General features: G+C 41.3%; 1 protein-coding gene across 1 annotated transcript in view; it reads right to left on the bottom strand.

The window, feature by feature from the left end:
• Positions 1-23,207, bottom strand: part of LOC308124510 (protein shisa-8-like) — a 93,258-nt gene extending 70,051 nt beyond the window's left edge. The window contains exons 1-2 of the mRNA XM_080487539.1: positions 22,248-23,207; positions 21,096-21,728 (exon numbers count right to left, since the gene is read on the bottom strand). Of these exons, the coding sequence (XP_080343665.1) occupies positions 21,096-21,661 (566 nt within the window). The 5' untranslated portion in view covers positions 21,662-21,728; positions 22,248-23,207. The remainder of the gene's footprint in view (positions 1-21,095; positions 21,729-22,247) is intronic.
• Positions 23,208-24,914: the final 1,707 nt, after the last annotated feature.

Genomic DNA, 24,914 nt, shown 5'->3' with positions numbered 1-24,914 from the left:
ATAAATCTGTTTAGTTCCACTCCATTAGAACTCAGGTGCATCCCGAACCAAGTATCTCAGTTCTTGTGCAAAATGCTATTTGTTTTTTTCTCCTGTTTGAAGGAAAATATCAAGAGACATTGTGATCTGCATTTATCTGTGATGTCCAGTCAGAAGTCAAGGGAGGCTCCAGTCCTGCTGCAGAGAAGAAAGGAGTGTGCACATTTTCTCTAGGCGTGTGTATCAATTCATTTGTGATGAAAAGTTTATACTATTGATTTTTGGTTCATTGGATGCAAGACGATTAAGATTCAATTTATAACTTGTAGAATATTCATGTGAATTATACTGAATAGGAGAAAACTTCTGATTTATGGTATTTAAACTTAGGAAGGATTTAGAGAAGTCAGTGGGAGCGTCATGCCAAGCATTTTTAATCGCACATAAGAGATTAACTTGCTCATATTGTTTATTTTTTAAATCTTCTAGTCTGTAAAAGGACTTGTGGAATTGATGGACTCCAATAGACAGGAGAACAAGATCAACACACCTGTAAGTAATGTTATTTATTTCATCACTTAAACAAATACGTCACTACACTCTCTATAAGTGGCTATGTTTTTGGAGTGGCGAGTATGATGGTAAACAGCTTCAGCTGTTAAGGGCTGCATTGCTTTATATTATTAGTGATTAAGATAAACAGACCTTGTGCAGTTGTTCTTTGGTTTGCTATTATCAAATTCCTAACTTTGTAATTAACCACATTTTCTCCTTCATTGGGAAAATATCTATACGTTTTCCCGTTTACCTCAGAATATATGGCTCCTCCTTACCTCACTATTTGCTCCTTTTGAATCGGACCATATACAACCTTAGAATGTTTATCCGCTCTCAGAACAGCCAGTGTTGATAACGTGTTAAAAGATGGCGTTTGAAATCACCAGGGTCATCAGTGTACTTAGCTATAAACAGCAGGTTGACGTGTCAAGACTGTGAGGCTCGCCCTGTCTTTACAGTTTTCTGATGAAATTCGCACCACTTCAGTGTTGACATTTTAACAAGGAACATAAGGGTAGACACCAGATGGGGCAGGCAGACTGGAGAGTTTATGAGGACGATAACAGAGGAGGGGGAGAAGGAAGAAATGGGGAAGAAGCACAAGAAAGGGGACAAAAGATGATGAATTGAGAGACGGCAGAGTGAAGAGAGGGAGGACTGATGGTCCTAGTATGGATGGATAAGGGGGGTTGTAATTTGACCATCATGGCCGTCATGTGGAGAAGAGAAAGCTCAGTTACCCTGTCATTTTTCGTTGACTCTGTTATTTCACAGTTGCCCAGTATTATGTTGTTTTTACACCAGCTCAAGGGCAAGACATGAATACCTCTTTTCCTCTCTCGATCTTTGCTCCCTTGTCCATGTACATTTTGCTCTTTCTTTCAGTCCTTCATTCCTTCTCTCTGTCTCTCTCTCTGTCTCTGTCTCTGTCTGTCTCTGTCTCTGTCTCTGTCTCTCTCTCACTCGCTCTCGCTCTCGCTCTCGCTCTCGCTCTCGCTCTCGCTCTCGCTCTCTCTCTCTCTCTCTCTCTCTCTCTCTCTCTCTCTCTCTCTCTCATGCACCCCATGTGATTCACAGTGCCAGGGTTCCCTTGGCCAGCATTACTGTTGCGTCATGCTGACATTGAAACGTTGATACAGCTTCAGTATAATTAGAACACACATATCGATTGGTGTCGCTGCTGCCAAATATGAGTGTGCGTATGAGTGCTATTGCATGTCTCGGCTACGATTCAAACTGAAACTATTGTCAGTTTTTGACAAGCTATGTCGCAAAAACATTTGAGGATTGTGTGACATTTTAGTGAGTTCTTTTGTTGTTTTTTGTAATCCTTCACCATGCAACTCTGGGGATTTTTTTTTTTTTTTAAAAGCTTGACTACAGTCAAGGCCAAAATAGAAGCAGAAAATTGAAACAGTTGAGAGTCTGAGTAATAGAAAGCTGGGCCTGTGTCCAGAGATGATGGGAACACTTCCAAAGGAAGATTCAGGTAACACATTGAATTAAATACATGGCTCGACAGAGCAGAGCCACTCAGTAGCTCTTGTGTACTACGATAGTGTCATCATGTGTTGTAACTGCAGGGCTGAATCCTGATTGATTTTTATTGTAGCTCAGACACTGTTATTGTTACTGCATGTAAAAAAAAAAAAAAAAAGGCAAACACAATCCTGCACAGTACACAGATAATTTAGATATTTTCTTTGTCACACTTCTTTGTGGAGAGCTTTGAAGTCATGAAAAAGTCAAGCCGAGACATTTTTTTTTATTTGTGGTTGAAGACTCTTGTGTCCTGGTTGAAAATGCAATAGAAACTAAACCGGTGCCTCGCATGGGATGCGCGCTTAGTGTGTTTGTGTACGCCTCTGTGACAGAAGTGGGACGTAGCAGACGGGATGAGATGAGGGTAGATGGCGGACAGGCATATTTTTCTTTTTAGTGAAATGCAAGCCCCAGCAAAAACAACTTCATGTTCATGTCACAAATAGAGGGGGGGGGGTTACTTGTACTTGTGTGTCAGGGAAAGTGTGAGCATTTAATCAGAAGCATATTTGCGACGTTGCAGAAACTGCATCAGTTCCCTGAAAACAACATGTACTCCTCCAGTCTGTTTTGAACTAAGCGATTCTTTTTGTCAAACAGAGAGCTTCTGTTTCCTCACAGCAACTGTGCAAATGTGAAGCAAGCTCTTGTGTCGTCGTTGTTGCTGTTGACGTTGCTTTGTTGAGTACTGTGTGTGTGTGTGTGTGTGTGTGTGTGTGTGTGTGTGTGTGTGTGTGTGTGCGTGCGTGTGTGTGTGTGTGTGTGTGTGTGTGTGTGTGTGTGTGTGTGTGTGTGTGTGTGTGTGTGTGTGTGTGTGTGTGTGTGTGTGTGTGTGTGTGTGTGTGTGTGTGTGTGTGTGTGTGTGTGTGTGTGTGTGTGTGTGTGTTTTCCTGAGTACAAATGTGTGTTAGCAAGGTTTGGTGGGGAGAGGAAGTAGAAGCGCTGAAAGGGAGCCGAGAACAAAGTAATATAGTGGTGCTGCTGGATCATTAATAATAAGGCAACGTAAAGAGTTAACCTCAAATTAACTGCGATTCACCACCTACAACATTGAGGACACAATACATAGCATCTTCTCATCCATATATTTAAACTAAGACTGTGTCTATTTGTCTGCTCTAATGTATGACTGAATGATCGTTAAACAAATCAATAAATGTCAGTTTAGATGTTATTAATCTGAGTGCACTATAAGGTTAAAAGCTCTAGAGGTTCCCCAGAGTGATGAAAAAGCAGACTTAGGCTTGTCTTTCTGATGCTGTTTGCAGTTCCATGTTGTTTTAATATTTTAGATCGGTCTTTGTATGATTTGAGCAGCTACTACATCCTGTGTAAGCTTGTATTACATGGCTACATTCATATCTTAGTTGTAGTTGCAGCATATTTTGTTTTGAAGGCTGAGGTAAACGTCAGGATAATTGCATGAAGCACTGAACTACAAGAGGCGAAAAGTGGGAATTCTGGTGTCTTGCTGTACTCGCTGCCTCTTTGTGTCTTTGAGCAGCGAGGAAAGGAAGATGGATAACCCAGCCTTTTGGCCCAAGAGGTGAGCAACTACCATGGAGATTGGTTTCAACATGTACAGGCAACGGACTCTGCAGACTGCCACAACAAGTTTGTGTGGTTTGTTATCAGTTCATGCAGCTGTTTTTGTATTGAAAGTCTGTCGAGACACGAATCGTTTCACACAAACACTTTGCCAACAAAAAGGTCACAGTGAAATATTGTAAAATTCAATTGCAGGTGAACATGTTGTTCAGTTATTCCAACACCAACTCCAACATCATTCAACACGCGGCAAAATGTGGGTCAGTGTGCTCAAAATAGGACAAATTACAATGATGACTCACAATCAAAACAACACAATTGTCCATATAAAGTACTCATTGGTTAACGTAACTACTGGAGAATCATAATAATTGATGCACTGCACCTTTTGTTAGTTATCAATCATCTTCTATACCGGCTTTATCAAACCTCTGCAGGAGACTGTCCCAGGGATCATGCAAGTTCCACAGCCAAATCCTAGAAATCCGACTAGGGTCTTCTTGCTGTGAGCCAAGAGTGCCAACCTCTACACTCCCGTGGCTTTTTTTTAGTATTCATATCAACAATAAGAAATGTGTTCCATCACACTCTGTACATATGTGCTTCTTTTACAATTGACTTTTGGGTTTGCATTGCTCCATTAGGTTCCATGTAAAAGAAGGGTCGGTGGTCATGTTTGGTGTAATCTATCTGCATGTTGTAAATGTTGAGTGACGCTCATGAACTCATTTCACCGATCAATAAATGCATCTCGATGTGCTGTGGGTATATTTGCTTTACGCTGGCCTCATACACTATGAATGTTCTTATATCATACCCCCTAAAAAAAAGTTAGGAGCAGGAATGGGATTGTGTGAGCGAGAGCGTGACAAGACAGGAAGGAAGGAGATGGAGACAAAGAGACCAGCGGGGAATGAGACAAGCACAAGCATACAAGTATGAAAAACAAACAAGAATGTTGGTAAGGAATGAAAGTTGAGTGTAAGAGGGGGAAAAAAAAGAAATTCGTCCTTGCTGTGCCATCTCGTTTCTCCTTCTGTTTCCACACATCGGCACTTTTGTTTCATCTCTGTTCCCGCACAATACTGAGACTGCATGATGGTTTGGGGTGCGGTAATTATTTTTCAGAAGGAATGGGGGTGAATAGAAACATAGGAGTGGACTTTGGATGCTGGAAGCGGGAGAAGAGGGATTGATGATTCACACAGGAGATAGGCGCCTTTCTCTTGTCTAATCCGTGTGTAAAGGAATTCACATGGATGTGATGTTTCGCCGCGATAAGAGCTGAGAGGCGATCGCAAGGAGGCACGACAGACTGAGAGTAGGAGAGGGAGACAATGAGAAAGTAAACGAAGCAGGGGAAAAGAGAGGTGCATCAACACGCACGCAGCACAACATGGGGTTTTGCAAGGTGAGACCGCGAAACACAGTCGAAGATAAATATCAGTAATAATTTCTAATCGAGATCTTATGCAGAATGCTGTGAGTAAGAGCTATATTTCCCAGTTACTCTTCATTAGCGGCAATGCTGTCATGATCTGCAGATATAGTGATGGGAACAGTGATAAAGAGAAAGTGTTAGATGATCATGATGGAGAGCAGTTACTGAGGGGTGATGCAGAAATGTGGGTATTATGAAAGCTCTCACTCCACAGTTTGAACTGTTAACTTTGACACAGACACTGTATCTCCACTGACCCCGTCAACAACGGTCCTGGGTGTAGTTACAGCGGCTACTACGAGACCTCACAAGTTTCCCATCAGACGAATGAATTAGCTCGGATCGACTCAAACCCCTCGTGACCCCACGTTAGATAAAGACGGACAGGAGCTGGATTGATGGATGGATATTGACAAATATTCTCTTAGTTCTTGTTGATGCACAAAGAAGTAGCACCTAAAATTTGATCATATTACACATAATGACAAACAAATGTTTGTTATTTTCTTCCTTCGAGTAGCTGAGCTGCTTTCAATTTATGTGAGAACATCAGCCGTGTGAATGAATGAGGAAAGATAATGTTAGAAAAGTGTAATCGAAAATATCTAATGTAAAATATGGGTGTTTTGAACTGTAGTTTTATTAATGAAGAAAAAAGTTTGTTGAGTGAGATTAATATTTTAGTTATTTTATTCAAGTTTTTTTTTTTTCCCTACAAAACACAAATAGATACCAAGAGTGTGTCTGTTTCAGATCTGTGGCACTGCTCACTTGACACACTCTTAGTTTTCAGTCATGTCAGTCATCAACTCTGGGCTTTCAGGACTCTTGACGGGAATTTTTTTGACGTGGCCTGAATTTTCTGACAGGCAAAAAAAAAAAAAAAAAATCTATAGTCGTGAGAAAGTGTAATTCATTTAATTCTCAACCGCTGGCAACGCTCGCTTTGTGCGAAGACTGAGGGTGTGTGCAGCTCCGGGTAATCCTCAACTCCTCTTGTAAACAAGTTCAGGCCAAAGTCATTTTCCCAGACCTGCTGTATCTGTATCTCTATTTCCATGTGCCAACAGTGGAAAAAGGGTCCGGCTGCACCTGAACACCATTTTACTAAAGGAAATAAACACTTTGGCTCGATTGGATTTCTTTAAATAAATCATAACTGCCTCAACACTGCAACCATGCTCCAGAGTCAAGAGGGGTGCTTGTTTTAGTGCTAAATTTGCATGTAAAGAGATGGAACTTTAGAGTTTGTATTAGTCATGAGGTGCATTAAAATTAAATGAGGTTTAGTTTGTTATATTTGAAGCAAACAACAAAAATATACCCAGACCACAATCCCACATGGTTTATTCTGAGCTCAAAACAAATTCTTTTTTTTCTCATATAAAGACATTTTCTTGTCATCAAAACAGGTAACTTGTAACTCTGGAGCCAGCACTTGGCAAGAAGTCAGCACATCATCAACCTGCTAGAAGTAAACATTTAACAATTTATTTATAGTATATAAAATAAAATTTGACCACAACATTGCCTAAAATGCAGTTAACTCTAAAATCACAATGACATGTCTTTTCTCATGCTTAGAAAATGATTTTTAGCTCAGTGCTGAGCTTCACTTCACGGGGGGATGTTCTGGTTAGTGATGGGTCTCAGTCTGAGTAAAAAGGTAATTAAGTGGGAGATTTGTAATTAATTCAGATTTTAATTGCATCTCAGTATTTAATACAATATGCAACATCCTACAATTCGGCATGATTCGAGTAAATGAATGAATCACTTAATGGACATTCATATGGTTACTCGATTAAATCACACTTACTTATTCAGGGTTTTTCAAACGTCTTATGTGGACAGTAGTAAGTTGTTTCTTCAATCTCAAAATTTTATTATCTACACATTTGTCGTCTGATGCACCGGTATTGTGTCTTCACCAGGATGCACCGGGAATTGGACAAGGAATTCAGACTAATTTCAAACTGTCCTTTTATTAAAGTAAACAAACGTTTGATGCCGGCTGCTCGGCCACTGACTCCCAGCATGAACTGCACTCAGCTCTCACCACTCTCCAGCTCTCCTCCAAAACATTTCCTTTAGGCCAATGCTCCCGCCCCTCTATCAAATCAACGTCTTGGCCCACCACGAACAATGCAAACAGTATTCCACATTTCATTTAATTTCATGACGGGATACAACTCCAGCCACATTGAACATTATGGGATTGCTACAGTATGATCGATATCTCGGGAACTGACACAAACCTTCTCAGATGGACAAAGAAACACCATGTGTTGCAGTGTAAAGTCCTTATTTATTTTTGGAACCTTTCAAAACTGTATATTTATTAAATAGATATTAATATGAAATCTAGGCTGATTTTGAAATATATTTACTGTGCTTTGACCTTGAAAATACCATTGATGACGACATGCTGAGGTTTGACAGCCCGCTCTATGATGAAGTAATATAACCTTAAGCATAATTTCAAATTATTAGTTTATCAACAGGATGTTTTAAAATGCACCGGTCAATATAAATTTGGAGAAATATATTTCTATACTCTCTTTCTCAGTCAGGCGGATATGAAAAGATGAGAAGGAAACAGAAGGTGAAAGGGCAGACAGAAAAGAAATGAGGGTATGAAAAACCATTCAGAATGATGATATGGTGATAATTAAAAGTGACATTGCTGCTGGATGAATGGATTGATAGATGGGTGGATAGATGGATAGATAGGTGGGTAGCGCACACAGACAGCGATAATGCTCGGGACTCTGTGCGCTTCAGCAAACAGCTACATGCAAGCAGTTGATTTTCTGTCAGGGCGACTTGGAGCCAGTGTCAGTCTACAATGGGAAAAGGCCATTATTAGGATCAGTGGAGTGAAAATGGAGCCCATGTTGGACAGCACGGTCCCAAACTCCATATAGACGTACACAAATTTACACTCTCGTGGAGAAGCACACAAGTGCACGATGTGACCAGTACGACTAATACAGTTTACACACTCCAAAGGAGTTGGTGAAGTACTCATTGGAGGGGATATAGGCGGGGAGTGCGTTCACATACTTTCACAACGGTGCCTCCCACAAACCTCCTACAGAGCCTCCAAATTACAAAGTCAGAAGTGACACAGATCGTTATCAGCCCACAAACCTGCTCAGAAATAAACCTCCCGTTCTGCAGTCATCACTCTTCATTTATCTGTATTTTGAACACGAAGAGAGAGGTAATGCTTCACCCCATTATTTAATGTTAAAAATGCTGCAAACGTGAGGTTGTTTTGCGTGAGGTGATGGTAATGTGAATGCGATCGGCAGAAGAAGTAGAGATATAGAAAGAAATGACTTCTGACTGCCCGGGCATGTCTCTAAATCAAAGTCACGGCAGAGAGGAGATGAGAGCAGAGCAGAGCCGCCAACTGCAAGATGATGGCTGATGAAATTTTGCCTTTCATGTGGAGAAGCTGTGAAGAAAGAAAATATGTAGAACAGGTTGAAGAATCTCTCACTGTGCTTTTAGGAGTGAAATAAGACTGAATAGTTTCACAGTGGGCTGTGGAGATTATCACTTCAGTGCAGCTTTATATATATAGTGCAGATTACAGCACGGTTATGTCTGGGAACTTAGAAATATACCCACCGGTCCCACATGAGCAAGCAGACCAAGTATGGGAAGGAACTTTTAGAAGGAAGGAAAGGCAAAGGGACAAATGTATAAAAAATAAAGATTGCCTGCAAAGCTCCTCCAATGACAGTAATAAGTGAAGGTGAACCAGAGTAGTGTATCATTTTTAGATTGTGGCGGCTGGACAGCGAGTGAATAAATCCCACAGATTTAAGAGGTACAACAATACCTGTGCAGAGGAAAGCATTGGGCATGCTGTAAACCCCACTTACCTCTCACACGTCTGAGCATTTTAATAATTTGGATTGTCTTATAAATAGAAAGAGATATCGTGTTTTTGTTAGATGTTTTGTTAAAATGTTGTAAATTCTTCCTACATTGCTCGGTTATTGTGCAAAATGCAGCCACTGGGATCAAGCTGGAATACTAGATAGACACCGTTTAATGTAATTCTGTTCCTAAACCTGACCATCTGCTATGATTTTGTTTTCATGTTTTAGTGTTTCACACACAGGACCCCAGAGGCACATTTGGGGGAATAAAGGAAAAACAGATAAAGCAAAGACAGAGGAAAGAGTGAGAAATAGTATGGCGGGAGAAGAAGAGGAAGAGATGAGGGTAAATTCAAGAGCATAGGTTTAAAATTCAGAGAAAGATCTGCTGATGTGGTCTGGATCCACTGCAGCAACAGATGAGCCGAGGAACTTCGGGGCTCTGCAGCAATCTGTCTCTCTGAGCTCTGCTGCACTGAGGTGTGGTGTGGAGTTACAATCGCAACTGATACAGCCCCCTCTGTGTATGTTAAGTTGGCCCAATTTATGCGGATATACAAGATGTGTGTATACGTCCAAGAAGACGCAAGTAATGGGAATGTCAGCTTTTACGATTTTACTCAAAGTATCCGGAACTTCAGAAAGGATTAAGGACATCTGTCTGACATCTTTGTTTCTCTAAGTTGCTCACTGTGCTTCAGCTTCAAAGTAAAACTCAAAATGTGTTATTTATTACTTTATGTAATAGGCAGTTTTTCATGGCATACTGAAGCAAGAAAATATAAAGTAAGGCCCAACAGATGTTCTCAATGATAAAGATATAGGCGCCTCTCTTTATCTAGAAAGAAACTGCTATAAGATGTAAACAATAACTTGTGGAATTAAGCATAGGCCAAACGTAGTGGTTTACTTTAGGGATGCATGATATATTGCAAATTTGTCATCATAATATGAACATTTGCAAAATAGAAATCATGAAAGACTCCACTGCAATAAATTATGTTTCTATGCACTGTGCATTCATTGTCTACGTGTCAACTTATTTGGCCAATCAGATGGAGCCCTACTGACCTAGATCACATTGACAACAGATTGTGTTTCACTTCATTATTTGAGCGTTACTATTCCCATGGTGGCCACATGGCAGACGTCAGAAACACACAAAAAGAAGTAAAAATTACTAAAAGCAACAAATTCAACAAACTGCCCCACAATGTTGTTGGTGAGACGTAGAAGAAAAGAAAGAGCAGTATAATGAATGTAAAGTACAAGTCCCAAAATACAAAACCATCCACATCATATCGTATACCGAAATGTTTATTTATTTATGCTGTGCGATATCTGGCCTCACAGGGAGACTATCCTCGGTTTGAATCCAGGCTTGTGGGTCTTTCTGTGAGCAGTTTGCATGTTCTCCCTGTATGCTTCGGTTTCCTCCCACAGTCCCAAAAAACATGCATTTGAAATTAGTGGCTTGAATTACCTGTGTGTGTGTGTGTGTGTGTGTGTGTGTGTGTGTGTGTGTGTGTGTGTGTGTGTGTGTGTGTGTGTGTGTGTGTGTGTGTGTGTGTGTGTGTGTGTGTGTGTGTGTGTGTGTGTGTGTGTGTGCGTGTCCTGTGTTGGACTGGCGACCTGTATAGGCTGCGCCCTGACTTATGCAGCACCACGCAGCGCTCAGTTTAAATGAAGCAGCATCGAAGACGTATGGATGTAGGCATGAGGGTTAAAACAGTCAGCTTAACAAGGCAGCTGAGTCTGGCTGCTTTAATGAGAAGTGAGAATAACAACAGCTCTAACAATAGAGGTGATTTTAGCACTGAGGCCTGAAGACATGTTTTACATCAATGATGAGTTTCTTTGTGAGGCACAAAGTCGGTCTGGCTGATTGTTTGATCTGCATTTAGAGCATTTTCATAACCCTTCTTTTTGATATTGTCTTGCTTCTATCAGTGGTTCGTAACAGTACATCTATTCTCAAAGGAAATGCTGCTGTGGGTGTTCTCACCAGGATGTAACCACACACGGTTTTAGACACCAATCCCGTTGTCACAATAAAAGAGCTCAATGTTTTAACCAGAGATTCTACTGGACCTGTGCGTTCACTGGAACAACATTAAACAAGGTGTTTGGACACAGCAGTGGCAGTTTGGTTAGATTTGGGAAACAAATTTACTTCAGCTATATGAAAGTGGTTCTCAAAATGTGGGACGGGGCTCCCCAGCTTCAGGGGGATGCAACAGGAGAAATTGGGGTGACTCCGAGATGCTTCTTCACAACAGATTTAGATTTCTAGTAAGATGATGGAAGGAATTACGTTTAGGGTGAAACTGAATTGTTTAACACTTTTTTAATGGGTTTGCTGTGTCATTGAGACTAAATTAGAGTGTTACAACAGATTTTAATTGCCTGTGGATCTCAATAGGTATTTTAATAGGTATATATAAGATTAATACTTATCGTCAGGCAAAGTATCCATGGTATGAGAATTTGAGAACCCCTGGATTAAACCTTGGAAAACATTTTATCACATTGCTCATGGAAAATATGACAAATACTTTCTCTTTTTGATTTGGGTTAGGGTTAATGGGTAACTGGGAACTGGGAATACGCTGGCTGTCAAGTGGGAAAGGTATTTGAATATAGCCAAACATTGACTTTCTTATTGGGAACTGTTATGTCACTGAACATGAGCATATTGGTAAGTATTTGCAGTACGTATATCCATGTGTGGAGGTTAAGTTTATCAACAATATTGACTTCATAATGCTAATTAATTTCCATAAGTAATAATATCATTAATCTGCAGATAGTCATGTGGCTGACTTGTTGGTTGCTTCTCATTGTCATGTCAATGCTGCCAACCTTGAAATGAGTGACTTTGTGAGTTTACAGCAGTATATTAATTCACTAATGGCCTTCCGTTCTACAGTTCGACTGTTCATTTAAAGAAACAGGAACTTAACTTTCAGATTAAATGAACCGGTCTGTTGTAGAAACACAGAAAGCCAAGACTGCGCCAAACCTCAAAAACCAATAAGGTAAAAAAAAACCGGTCAGAAGAAAAATACTCATTTCATTTGGACGTTGCCGTAGCCGTTTGAGGAACAGCAGAGCCGTGCACACATGTTTATCTCTTGGCTCTAAACACCTGTGACAGGCTATGATGAAAAGCTCCACTGTGGCTGAACAATAAAGGAAATAGAAAGCACTGTTGATGAAACACAATACAGTAAAGGAAAGGAAGGGCCGGAGAAAATGGTTGTTTAGCTCCCCAGTGGGTCATTCAATCGCCTTTGCCCTTGAACACATGGCTGTTTAGTGGAATAACTTATGATAAGTGGCAGAGCGCTGGTGAAGGGAATGAGAGTACCATCATGCTGTGTGTGTGTGTGTGTGTGTGTGTGTGTGTGTGTGTGTGTGTGTGTGTGTGTGTGTGTGTGTGTGTGTGTGTGTGTGTGTGTGTGTGTGTGTGTGTGTGTGTGTGTGTGTGTGTGTGTGGTAATTAATATTTTGTATCATAATTTACTTCTGAAGTGAGCCACCAAACACAGAATCTATCCGCGCGGCTCGTTATCCAAGACCTCGAAACACAAATATTCCAATGAGTTTAGGAGGTGAACGCTGAAGTTAACAAAGACCCGTATTATTGTGACAAGTATTACTGTCAACGTGGAGCTTTATGCAATAAAATATTCCTGGAGTGTTTTTCTGCAGCGATGCCAATACACCAGGGTTTTATAACACTCATTATTAAATGAAGGTCATTTATCCCATTTGTGCTGTTGGTTCCATCAATTCTATATTTTTCATATACAATAAGTGCGGTGGTAGTTACAACCTCCTGGTGTTTGGTAGTTTCAGGGCACAATATTCCTAATCATAGTGCACTGCATTGTGCTTTTGGTACATTGAGTTATAAACTAGTTCGCAAGCTGAGGCTCACTCTGACTTTCAGTTTTATATAATGTTAATTTATTTGGCTCTAGCAGTGGATCAATTAAGGGATTAGTTCAATATATTGGAGTTATTTTGATCGCTTCAGAACATCAATGAAGTAAAATCATCTTTTCAATATTATATATACGTATATATAGTTGTTTTTCTTTACAATTTTGGTGCTGTACATAATTTTTCTTACTTAATATCCCAGTTAGGAGAGAAAAAAAAACCTTCAGGACTAACAACAACAAACTAACTTTACTCAGTAACAACTATTCTTAACTGCGTACCTAATAACAACAGACTTTAATTGCAGGTAACATTTTAGCTGGAAGTAACTGGCCAAAGCGTGACATGATTAAACCTTTGGATGATTTCAGCTTCATTCAGACTAACATTCTCAAAATGGTCATAAAATAAGCCATAATTGTTGCAAGGTTGGCATTAAACGGGGTTCAACTCGGCAACAGCTGCCTCCAGTGATAGGAAACATTGAGTTCTTGCTTTGTTTCCCAAGTCTCTAGCCTGTGGTAAGCTTCGTGCCATAGAGCATGTGGAGACGTTTGGCTGTCGCTTGTGCCAAGCTTGAACTTGTGTGATAAGAGTTTGCTATGACCGGAGTATCTACCAGTAACCAGGGGATCTCCCAAACAATTCCATATGCCTTTTCATAAAAAGACATTGGGGGGTCTTAAGTTGGCTTCAAATCAGCAGGATATATACGTTTCGATGTCAACAAAGTTATTTCTTGGTTTTCCGTCGATTGTGTCAGGTCATGATATGGTAAGTGGGAATGTTTTTCAAGATATTGTAGCCTCATGCTGCTTTGGTAATATTAACTTGTTTATATCACTTTCTGAGCCCTTGAATAGCCTGTGTGTGTGTGTGTGTGTGTGTGTGTGTGTGTGTGTGTGTGTGTGTGTGTGTGTGTGTGTGTGTGTGTGTGTGTGTGTGTGTGTGTGTGTGTGTGTGTGTGTGTGTGTGTGTGTGTGTGTGTGTCCGTGCATGCGTGTGTGCATGTTCCTGCTTCCTCCTACACCTTTCAAGATGACACGGTGGTTATCTCACGAACTGTTGTTAATTGAAGCATAAAAGAAATAAAAAAATAAAATAAAAAACCTGATTTGCCATATTAATTCCCACTGCTGAATCATGTATCAAAGGATATAATTCATTTTTAATTTTGCTTTGCAGCACTTTCCTCACAACACAACAGACGCAGCAGAGGCAGACAGGCTGAGAGCAAAACAAAAACACCCACAGCCGCTTGGGAGGTGAGAAGCAGTGCGGTGGAGGAGGAGGGAGGGCGCGGGATGGTCATAATGAGAGGTTTGCGTGTGCGTGCATGCACAGGTGCACATGTGTGTCTTTTGCCTTTTACATCATTGCACCACTGGCTGTTGTGATTGCCTGACCCGAGGTTTCAGCACATTACCACCTTAACAGCTTTGCGGCTGGATTTATTTGTTGGGAGCACACACAGGGCACAGGCCCACGTCCGTGCAGCCACACTCGCGTGCATGTGTCGCTCACAGCTGTGCAGTGCTGTCTCTCTGTCAAATGTATGCAGGTTGAAAATGAATTTTAAAATGCCTTAGACAATCTCGCCAGGGTTCATACTTTTTGGACAGAGGCATACAAATGTATTTTACATGCAAACCACACAATGTCTGTTTAAGGCACCAAATAATTGAGGTTTGTCAATGTTATTTGCAGCTTTATGGCCACATTGATTTTCATTCAGATTCCAGCAAATATTCCAAACGGTTTGTTGTTGCAGAGAGGATGGGAAAGTGTTGGGTTTAGACACAGACATGGTTTTTTGTCGCCGTTTTGAGGCCTGGAAGCGGAAACATTGTTTATCTACTGGAAACAGTCATTGCAGCTACTGACTATCAACAGTTTGGAGTACCAGGGATTTGTTCTGCGTACCATCTCATTTTGTGCCTTATGTATGTTCACCCATGGAATTATTAGAATTTGTTTTATTTTTTTATAGTCAAATAGTGACCACCCAAATGCACTAAAAGTGCATGTAGGTCAACTGTGGATTTGTCAGCTTTACATTTATTTTCTTGAATCTCACAAAGTCTAAGCCTAACCACACAGTGATCAAGTGTATTTAGCATTAGGGGTGTAAGAAATTACAGATGCTGAAATATCACAGTATTTGATGTTACGGTACCATTAAGAGGATAATCAGCTACTCGACAGACACTCCTCTTGTGTGTCTCTTGCGAGGCAATAAGATCTGATAAACGTACAGTATTCAGGTTTGTGTTAGCTCACGATAGTACGCTGGATATACAGTAACACCACTTCAAACTGAAGAAGCTGTTGAAAATACAATACAAATGAAGGTCCAACTGGTATAAATAAAAATACACTGGTTATGAAATAATTTTTTTTGTTTTCATCACAATAGTTTTGCTATTTTACGTTATATGCTGTTATTCTTTGTTCTTCTCTGTGTGGAGCTATGCTGAAAGACTGTCCCTCTGGGATTAATTAAGCTATTCCATTCTATTCTATTCTATTCTAAAAATCTATTTTTTTGAGGGAAAAATTCAACTATGTCGGTCTTTCATTCTTGTGTTGAGACGTGTGTCGTATCGTCACAGTCTCAGTAACCTCGACCACGAGGGCCATTACCAGTGTGGCTGTGCTGCTTGTTTCATCTGCAATGACACAACAATTCTTTGATCCTGTTTACATTCACACTCTAAATTTGATCATTATCGGATTTATGGTTATCAGATTATTCAAGTGATCATCTGAACATTATGTGATATGCTTTATCAGATAGTGGCAGTTATTTCGTTATGAGAAGTAGAATTAGCACACCTGGGTTTGTCCACAATACTGTCATCGGATTTATTTTATTTTATTTTATTTTTTTAAACATCTGTGCATGTGTAAATAAGGCAAATAAGAACCACTGTTCAATAAGGATGAATTTGATTTTAGATTCAATGAAAAACCTCAAAACAACTAAAAAACAAAAGGAAGACTTAGTCTTATGCTACTTTGCACATAATAACTCCAAAAGAAATCTGATAATGGACTGAAGCATGTAAACAAGGGGTTTTTGAACATACGATTTTTGACAAGCTTGTAAACACATCCGGTATCTTATTACTCCCAGTTAAATGATTTTTACTAACATGTAAACAGACTCATTTCTGTTGCTTTTGGAGTTGATTCAAAATGGTGTCACTTCAGAAAACGATCGTGTGGTGAATTTAAAAACTTTATGCTCAGTTCAGATCAGGTTTGTTTGTTTGCTCATACGTGTGTGTTTTTGTTAAGTCGGTGTACAAATTCCTTGGCTGAACTAGCCTAAGTTTACACAACGTGATTAAAACCCACGCCTCAACTGCACATCTCTATGACAAATGTTTGTGGTTTTTTTTGTTTTTTTTTCTGGTCTGTGACGCACATGTGTTACCAAATGCCTATTTGAAACCTTTTGGCTTCCTCTCTCAAATCTCCATCCAGTACCTTGAGATAAATCTATTTTTAATTAAGATCAAAGTAAAAGCGTAACCATAGACTGTTTTATCTGCAGCTCTAAATTTCAAATCAGCAGAATCAGCTTCACTCTTCACTGGCTGGATCCTCCGTTTTACTCCAATAACTTTCTCCCTTTCATCTCTCTCTCTCTGGTTAATGCTCCAGCAGGACGTTCACGTCGATGCGGTGGTCGGCTGCTGTGCGATTCTTACTGCCTTTCTTTCACTCTCTCTGTCTCTCTCACTTGCACGCACGGAGGCACGCGCTCTGGCAGATATGATGTAAACAGCTGTGGTTGGCAGTTGGGTGGTGAAATCAGTGAGTCCCCGGTGTGACCTCATTTCATCCTTCTGTTCGTTTTGTGTTTCTTTGTATCTCTCCAACGCAGTTTTGCTCCTCTATCCCTGCCTCTTGGTCACCGCTCTGTCTCTGACCCTTTCCAGAGAGACAGTAAAAAAAAATAAAAAATGTTCCCCAGATAACAAGGCTATAGGCACATTTTCTATACCCTAGCTTTTGTCACAACACCTTAGCCTGCTCTGTGTTTAAGTGTGAGTTGCTGCAGGCTGAATTGGAAGGTGCTTCGAAAATGCGCCAGAAAAAAAAAACACAATTCTATGACGCAGTGTGAACTCCAAAAACATTTACCCTTGAAGCAAATTTCCACTGTCAATTATAGAAACATGGCCACTTGACCGATAGTGCTGTTTGTGTTTAAACATTTATGTAAAGTTTTCACTTGTGCCTAATGCAGTTTCAGGTCTAATCCCTTTCTTTTGCTGCATTGACTTTGTCTCTCATTACGCTGCCTTTAAAACTCATCTCACATCCCGTCTTGTGCAGTTCCAGGCAACAAGTCCTCATTTCAAAATGCAGTGGTGCACAAAATATAGACATTTTTCACTGCTGACATTTTGGATTGGTGTTGTAGGAACAGGTGATAACATTAAACTCACCGCATCCAATTTAGATGAGGTACTTGCAGGGTGCTGGTATTGTGCACGCTGCCACTCTGTCATTGCTCAGAGGGGTATTTGATGGATCTGAACCATGCCTATTGAAATGTGTTTGACGTGTGCTTTTCCTGCTATGCCAAGTGAAAAAAGCCATCGAAAAGTACTCATTATGCAACTGAATGGCCCCTGCAGGCGTCATAAAGAACATTATGATGTTAATATTGCTGATTGGATTTAGTTATTATCACATAACCAAAACAACTGTGACCTTGTCTGCAATTACTTGACATACAGTGACACCCTCACAGGACTTCTGGCTGGTTCAACCAAAACAGTTATCTTGATTAATGGATTATTTGCATGGATGTCATTATTCTGTGAGTTCTCTTAATTATTAACGTTATTCGTTACCTGTTGCGTTGCAGTAAAAGTTTGACACTTTACATCCATTTGCAGTAAGCTCTTGGCCCGATTTTAACTGGACTGGCTATAAGTGGTATAACAGCCTATCTCTATTCATTTGCATCTGAGATAAAAGCGTGATTTTATCCAGGAAGGTCAAAGTAAATGGTCAAGCTACCAAAGCTTTATTGTCTTGTTTCAGAATCCTTCGGTGGGACAGATGTGGTCAAACAGCTGTCCTGCTGATTGGGGGCGTCCGCATGTCCCCTCTAGGAAACCTCAATAAAAAATGCTCAGCGTTTATTCTGGCTGCGTGGCCTGCATGTGGTGACGTCGGCCAGGCACATTTAAAAAATATATCTCTAAAAACAGGCCTTTGCCTCAGGTAATATAATTTACATATTTGCTTGATTGCAAATCAAAAAGAGCTGAGCGATGCCAGCGTTCATTGTGTTATTGGTGGCTCAGTGCAGTTTAATATTAATGAGTACGGATGTTTGCTGCTATCGTCTTCCTCCTCCTCCTCTTCCTCCTCCTCCTCCATATTGTGCTCTGGGAGGTGGAGGACAGATTTGGTAATGACAGGATTTTAAAGCAGCCCCCATGGGCTAACCCTTAACACCCGATAGGCTGGCTGGTCTCTCTCTCTCTCTCTCTCTCTCTCTCTCTCTCTCTCTCTCTCCTCACACACACACGTTCCTCTGTACTAGAATTAGCCATTGGCTGCACTCCAGTCAAATCCGCTCAATATTTCACCCTTCCAAAAACCAGCCTCTCTCTTCTCATTGTTCTCCAGAGGCCACGCATTGCCAGAGTCACAGTTGTGTCACAGCAATCAATCACCCATCAATGTGAAACGGCAATACCGATGCAGAGAAAACACCATGCAGCCGCACTGTAATTTTCACCCAAAACTCCCCCAGTTCCATCACTTGACATCTGTCCTTTGGCATCTCCATCCCACCACCTGACCTCCGTCCTGTGCTCCCTTCTTTCTCTCTCCCTCTCTGCCCGTCTGCCTCTATTCTGTTGCTTTCTCGTGGTTGCAAACAGACTTTGTGCCCATGATCACCTCACTGTGGCTCAGTTACTTTTATTCATTACTCAGCTGGTGACCTTCTCACACATATGCAGATATTCCTCAGTCCATGCTGTATGTGGCTGAACGTGCTGGGAAAGAGCAAAACTACACAGTAATGTGATTACTTTTTAATTACAAGGACACTTAAGGGATTACAATTTGAAAATCAGTGCTCAAATTATAGTCATTAATCTCAGTAATGCTCAATTACTGTCAAAGCCTGCATAATAACAGTAATGTAGTGTAGTCATAATGGCCAGCCAGCATATTGCTTTGGGTTGACTGTCAACATTTGGGCCAAATGATCACAGAAAAAGTGCTCATGTGATGACATTTGGAACAATAGTCAACTTACTTGTTTCACCCGAAATCTGGGATCTCGGCGTGTGCCTCACGGTAATCTAATGACTATAGCTCTAGCAATTAACTAATAAAACTGCAAAACAACATTAAAATTGCAATATTGAAATCCACAGCTTAGGTAATCACACTTCCAGGTTTTGTATTGAATCAACAACAGTTTGTTCTTTGTCAACTATTCATGCCTGGACAGTTTGAATGCTCACAGTTTAGCTCTATGCTGTACACTAAATACACAGATGGATACGGACGAAGCCTTTTGGGTACATTTAATTTGGTGCATTACCAGGGAGCTTGTGAATGCCTAGCAAACAGTAATGCCACTGATGCACTGTGTGAACATGTACATGGTCACAGGCATTTCTACATTATTTTTGCCTGGGCATCGGGGCAAAGAACCTATCCGGAATTTGATGCTTTTGCCTGATTTAATACTGTGGAAAATACATAGGGGCTGATCTACTCAAGGTTTGCCTATGCAAGCAAATTTGATAGGAGCATGCACATTTTGCTGTTCTACCTATGAAACGGACTGAGGATTGCATCTAAGGGCTGCACAAAATAACACACTATCAATTTAGCACATTTTCCCTCGTGAATATTGAATATCCTGTGTGCGAGTTTCAGATCGTGCAAAATAGACATTTACATGTGATTTGCAAAGAAAATATTTGTGTTGTTTATGATTTCATCAGTTTTTAATGTGTTTGAAAACTGGGTGCAAATCAGAGCAGACATGCTGGTGTTATTGTGTTGAGGGTCATTTCTTCAGCACGCTCACCATGACTTTTGTTTACAGACTTAATCATAGGATGTTCTGTGTTCTTCGGTTTTGCGATCATTTCTATATCTCAACTGTTGTTATTGTTTTTCCCGCACAATCGACTTTGTGAGTAATCATCTCCCACATTGTGCTTCTTTGTTTTATGTTTTGTTTGCAAAGTTCTGATTCATTCACTGTATTCGATGAGTTCATCCACCAACACATACAACTCCATAGTTTCACATTTTATTTTGTGCTTGTGGGGGCTCAGAGCTCCATCACTGTGTGGCAAACGCAAGCAAGTCGATCCCATGAAAACAGGTCTGAATGGATACAAAACCCTGAATTGAATATTGTTTGCATGTGATGCCCCTAATGGTATTATTCTTAATGGATCACTTGCAAAATGCATGCAAACAAAAGACACAATCTATTTGCCTGAAAGTGCAACTGGACATGCTTTATACAGCATCTTAGTATGTCAGGTTCATAACTGACACGAGCTGCTGGTTAGATCAGCTGAGCTCACAGAATGGAGTAATGGCAGGTGCTTAAACCATTTTTATCTCTTTCTATTGTTTACCTCCCGCCTGCTGTTTTTATCCATTTAACATACATCAGGAAGTCTCATTTCAATTTTATTCCAAAAGCAAATGTATTTGAATAGGTTCGACTATTTAGTTCATCTTCTTTTATAAACGTTTAATCTACAGATCCGTCTACCATGCAATTTAAATATTCTCGGGCAAATCTTGAAAAACTTGATGAATCCACATCATGATGTGAAGTGACACCATTATTACCTTAATGATCACTGTCATCATCCATTTCACTTCTAACCAGTCTCACAGCTGTTTAATTTCCATAATTGTTCATTCTTTCCATGCCCAGTTTCACCAATCCATTATTTGTTCATCCTTTCATTCACGCTGCTCTTCTTAGTAGCTACCAGTAGATGGTTATATCAGATCTGTATCTTTATCATTTTCATCTCTATCTTCTCTCTCTCTTTCCTTGTTTTTCATTTTTATTCCTTTTAGTCCCACTATCATGGCTCCATGCATGCATGAATTTATTCAATCATTCATGCATTCATTCTGCTCTGCTCAGTTCTTACCTGGAGTTGGTCATGTCTGTCTGTCCTCCCTGACTCTTCTCCAGCCCGAGTTTGGTGAAAATCCCCACCAGCACCATGATGGCCACGACTCCACAGATAATATAAACGATCATGTGGGTCCGATCACGGTCTGGTTCCTCGTGGACCTCTGTGACGGGCGCATCCGGTTTCCCAGTGTTTGCCCACACTGGCGTGTCATAGTTGGAACAAGAAGTCTGGTCCAGACTGTGGACTTTGAACTGGCAGCAGAAGCGGTAGAAGCAGGAACCGCAACAGAACATGTAGATACCCGCATTACAGTTGAAGGGCGGGTCCCACTGGCCCATGACATCGTAGTAGCCCCAGCAGCGGTTACTACCACTGAGAGTGGTTTGGTCCTCTGTCTCTGGTGTGGGTGTTGCCAATGCTGCCTCTGGTATCACAGAAGACTCTGTTGTCTGGTTGTTGGCGGAGACCTGTGCCAAAACCAGACCCGATGGCCGAGAGGTCAGTCCACCCAGGGTCATCAACCCCAGGAGAAACGCCATTGAGAAGTTTACAAAAAGTTTGTACATAGAGGTATCCATCTTGGGCTCCCAAGTTCTTGTGATAGCTCAATGTGTAATCGTTAATAACAGGCCCGACTCAAAGGTCCTAGGTTTCACAAACAAAGAAAAAAATAAAGTTAAATATTGACAGTTTTAAACCAAAATCACAGTCATGGGTTAATAATCTAGACATCAGTAATTACTTGAGAGAGAAAAAAAAACCTGCATCTGTAATTGCCTGTACTTTCATAAAAGGACATTGAATTACTGTTGTGGGAATTATTATCACACAATTACAGAAACCCAGATTGTCTTTGAGGTGCCGACCAAGTGAGGGAAAGAAATCAATCTCCCATCTCAACATGCTTCCCATGAGTCCCCTGTGAGCCCAGCCGACACTCCACAGTCCCTGGCTCTCTCTCTGTGTGTGTGTGTGTGTGTGTGTGTGTGTGTGTGTGTGTGTGTGTGTGTGTGTGTGTGTGTGTGTGTGTGTGTGTGTGTGTGTGTGTGTGTGTGTGTGTGTGTGTGTGTGTGTGTGTGTGTGTGTGTGTGTGTGTGTGTGTGTGTGTGTGTGTGTGTGTGTGTGTGTGTGTGTAAGAGAATTCCAAAAATCAAGAAATGTCACCTTTCACAAAGCCATGTGTCATCAGCAGACAGCAGAGGCGGTTGTAGACAAATCCCAAATCCGCTGGCTTGGAGGCAATCCCGTTTAAGAGGGCGTGTTACCTACGAATGAACTTGCCTTTGGCATTTTCAGCAATAAGCTCCCCCGCTGAGTGGATGAATAATCCGTGAAAAGTGAGAACTCTGGGTTACTGATGGCGCGAGCAGGAAATGGAGGCAGATTCCTTTTTCAAACTCGCAGATAGTCACGGCTTCCCACATGAAAGGCTTTTCACTCTGAAGACGGACTCATATTTCCACCGTGGATAACAACTCTAATGCTCAACACTTGAGTCAAATTAGTTTTGATGTCCAGGAAGAAACTGTGATCCAGGATGCGTTGTTTTCCTCTGTGTCCTCTACTTCTCCCACTCAGAGTCTAACTTGCGTCTATCATCCTCCTGCTCTGTGTCACTGTTCAAGGGAAGCTTTTTTATTCTTGTGGTGCCCATCTTTTCACTGCCACTTGGAGAAAAGTTACTCCCCCTTGGAGAAGTGTAGCCTCGGTCGTATAGCCGCTGTATATGTGCTACAAAATGATCAGCTTTTATTTTGTGAAGAGCGCTATTTCCTATTTTTAGCCAGAGACCCAACAGGTAACAGCAGCTGCTCAATATTCTTTAGAACATCTCTCCAGGCGCTCGTCAGTTTAGATCCTGTGGTGATTACAGTCCAAAAGCGTCCCTCCTGCACCTGAGGCGTGTTTTGTCTCACACATGCACGCCTATACTGTCACATGCACACGCTGAAAGTAAAAAATCCCCCCTGGTCACAGCACACTGTCACTGTTATTCTGTGGCTTCTGAGCGACACGCAAAAGTCCAGTGGCTCTTTGTGCTCAGCGTGGAAGTGGAGCTCCTGTTGCTACTGCTCCGAGTGCGCTCCACCGAAACCCCTCCTCTCCCTGGGTCCCAGGGTCTCTAACAGACCCAGGACACCAGCTGGGTACTCTGTCAGCCTGCTCAGTCCTGCCCTACAAGTGCTAAGGCGAAGGGGAGAAGGGAGAGGTGGGGGAGAAGAGAGGGAGGGAGGGGAGGGCCAATGTTGTGACACTAAATCTCTGATCTTAGTGCTGCTGCATCCAAGGCTCCAGAGAAGCTGTTAAAAAGATAAACGTGTCGGAATTACTTCACCAGTGTGGACGTATCGGATCAAGTCTTCTTCCTTCCTCGGTTTAGCGTTTAGCTCAGTTTTTGTTCACGCTCTTGTATTATTCTCTGTCTTCCTCTCGAATAGATGCAGCTTTTTTTTTTTCTTTCTTCTGTCTCCTCCACAACTTACCTCACCTTTCCCTTTCAGCCCCTAGTGAGGTTTTTGTTGTCGCTGAGGAAATATCACCGTGGGGTCAGAGAGCCTGTGGAATGCCCTCTGCACTTTCTGCGGCACACTTGCACAAGCCTCGCCGGAATAATGCTTCCCCAGACCGCTCGGACGACAGAGACAAGTGGAGATGCGACAGCCAAACAGCAGTGTGTCACCGAGGGCAGATCAAAAAATATCCTGTTTTCAAAAGAAGCCCCTTTGGAAATACGGGACTGCGTGCAGCAGACGGTCTTTGCTGTTGTTTTTGTTGTTGGTTCAACTATTCAGTTTACAGTTTTCCAATTTTCCATATACACCAATGTTGTGTTTTTAAAAATAGTTATTGTCTTTTTTTTTTTTTTTTTCTTTTTGCCTCACTGAGCAAAAAAAAAAAAAAAAAAAAAAAAAAAAGGGACAAAAATGTCAAAGCATTAATATGCAACAGTTTTTTAAGGTAACTGCTGCATATTATTTCCCAATTTTTGATGCAATGGATTTTGCCGTCTATTCGGTCGATCCATGTCCGGCTGCAGCTTCTTTGAAAACAGGCATAATTTGATATATATGTATAGGAATTTTATATATATATCATATGTATGTGTTTTCACTGGTGGTCTGCTTGTGGGATGCTCCAAACAGAAGTGTAAAGAGTAAGGCAAAGCAATAAAATGCTTTTTCTTTTATTCCATCTTCCCCATTTGTCGCTGCTTCTCCATCAGTCTGTATTCTCGTATTTCCTCGCCGTCTGGTTCTGCTCAGTGCGTCTGTATCCCGTCCGCTGGTGATGCCCGCACTGCTCCCGCTGTTGCTGCTGCTGTTCTCTTTGCAGGACTGGATGACAATATCTCACACACTCCTCTCACTCCTCCCTCTCCCGAGTCACTCCTCCCTCTCTCTCTCTCTCTCTCTCTCTTTCTCTCCTCCCCTCCCTTTTGGTATCTCTCTCTCCGACACACACACGCTCAAGCATATCTTTTGTTCACAAATGTGCACAGTGCTGGCTTGCTGACTCTCCCTTTCATACTCCTCCTCCCTCCCTCATTATGTGTCACTGACACTTTCTTCTCCCAGTTTTGTTCTGTGTTTTTGTTTGGCTCAAGACCATCAGGAGTCACTCCTTTTCTCAGGGTCCCTCCATCCCTGTCCTTTTCATTTTTATGAGTCTTTTGTCTTCGTAACCTTTCCAATTTTCTTTGTTTGTCTACACCAACCCCGTGCCATCCCTCTCTTGTATTGTTATTGAGCCTTTATCCCATCTCCAGCGCTCCTTGATTCTCCACCTCTCTCTTTTCTGTGCTACTTTCTCCTCTCAGAAGCAGTCCAAAAT

This window comes from Lipophrys pholis, assembly GCF_963383615.2.
Source record: "Lipophrys pholis genome assembly, chromosome: 19".
In the NCBI taxonomy this organism is placed as follows: Eukaryota; Metazoa; Chordata; class Actinopteri; order Blenniiformes; family Blenniidae; genus Lipophrys; species Lipophrys pholis.
Note: the sequence above shows the minus strand (reverse complement) of the source record. Positions and strands in the feature narration are given on the sequence as shown.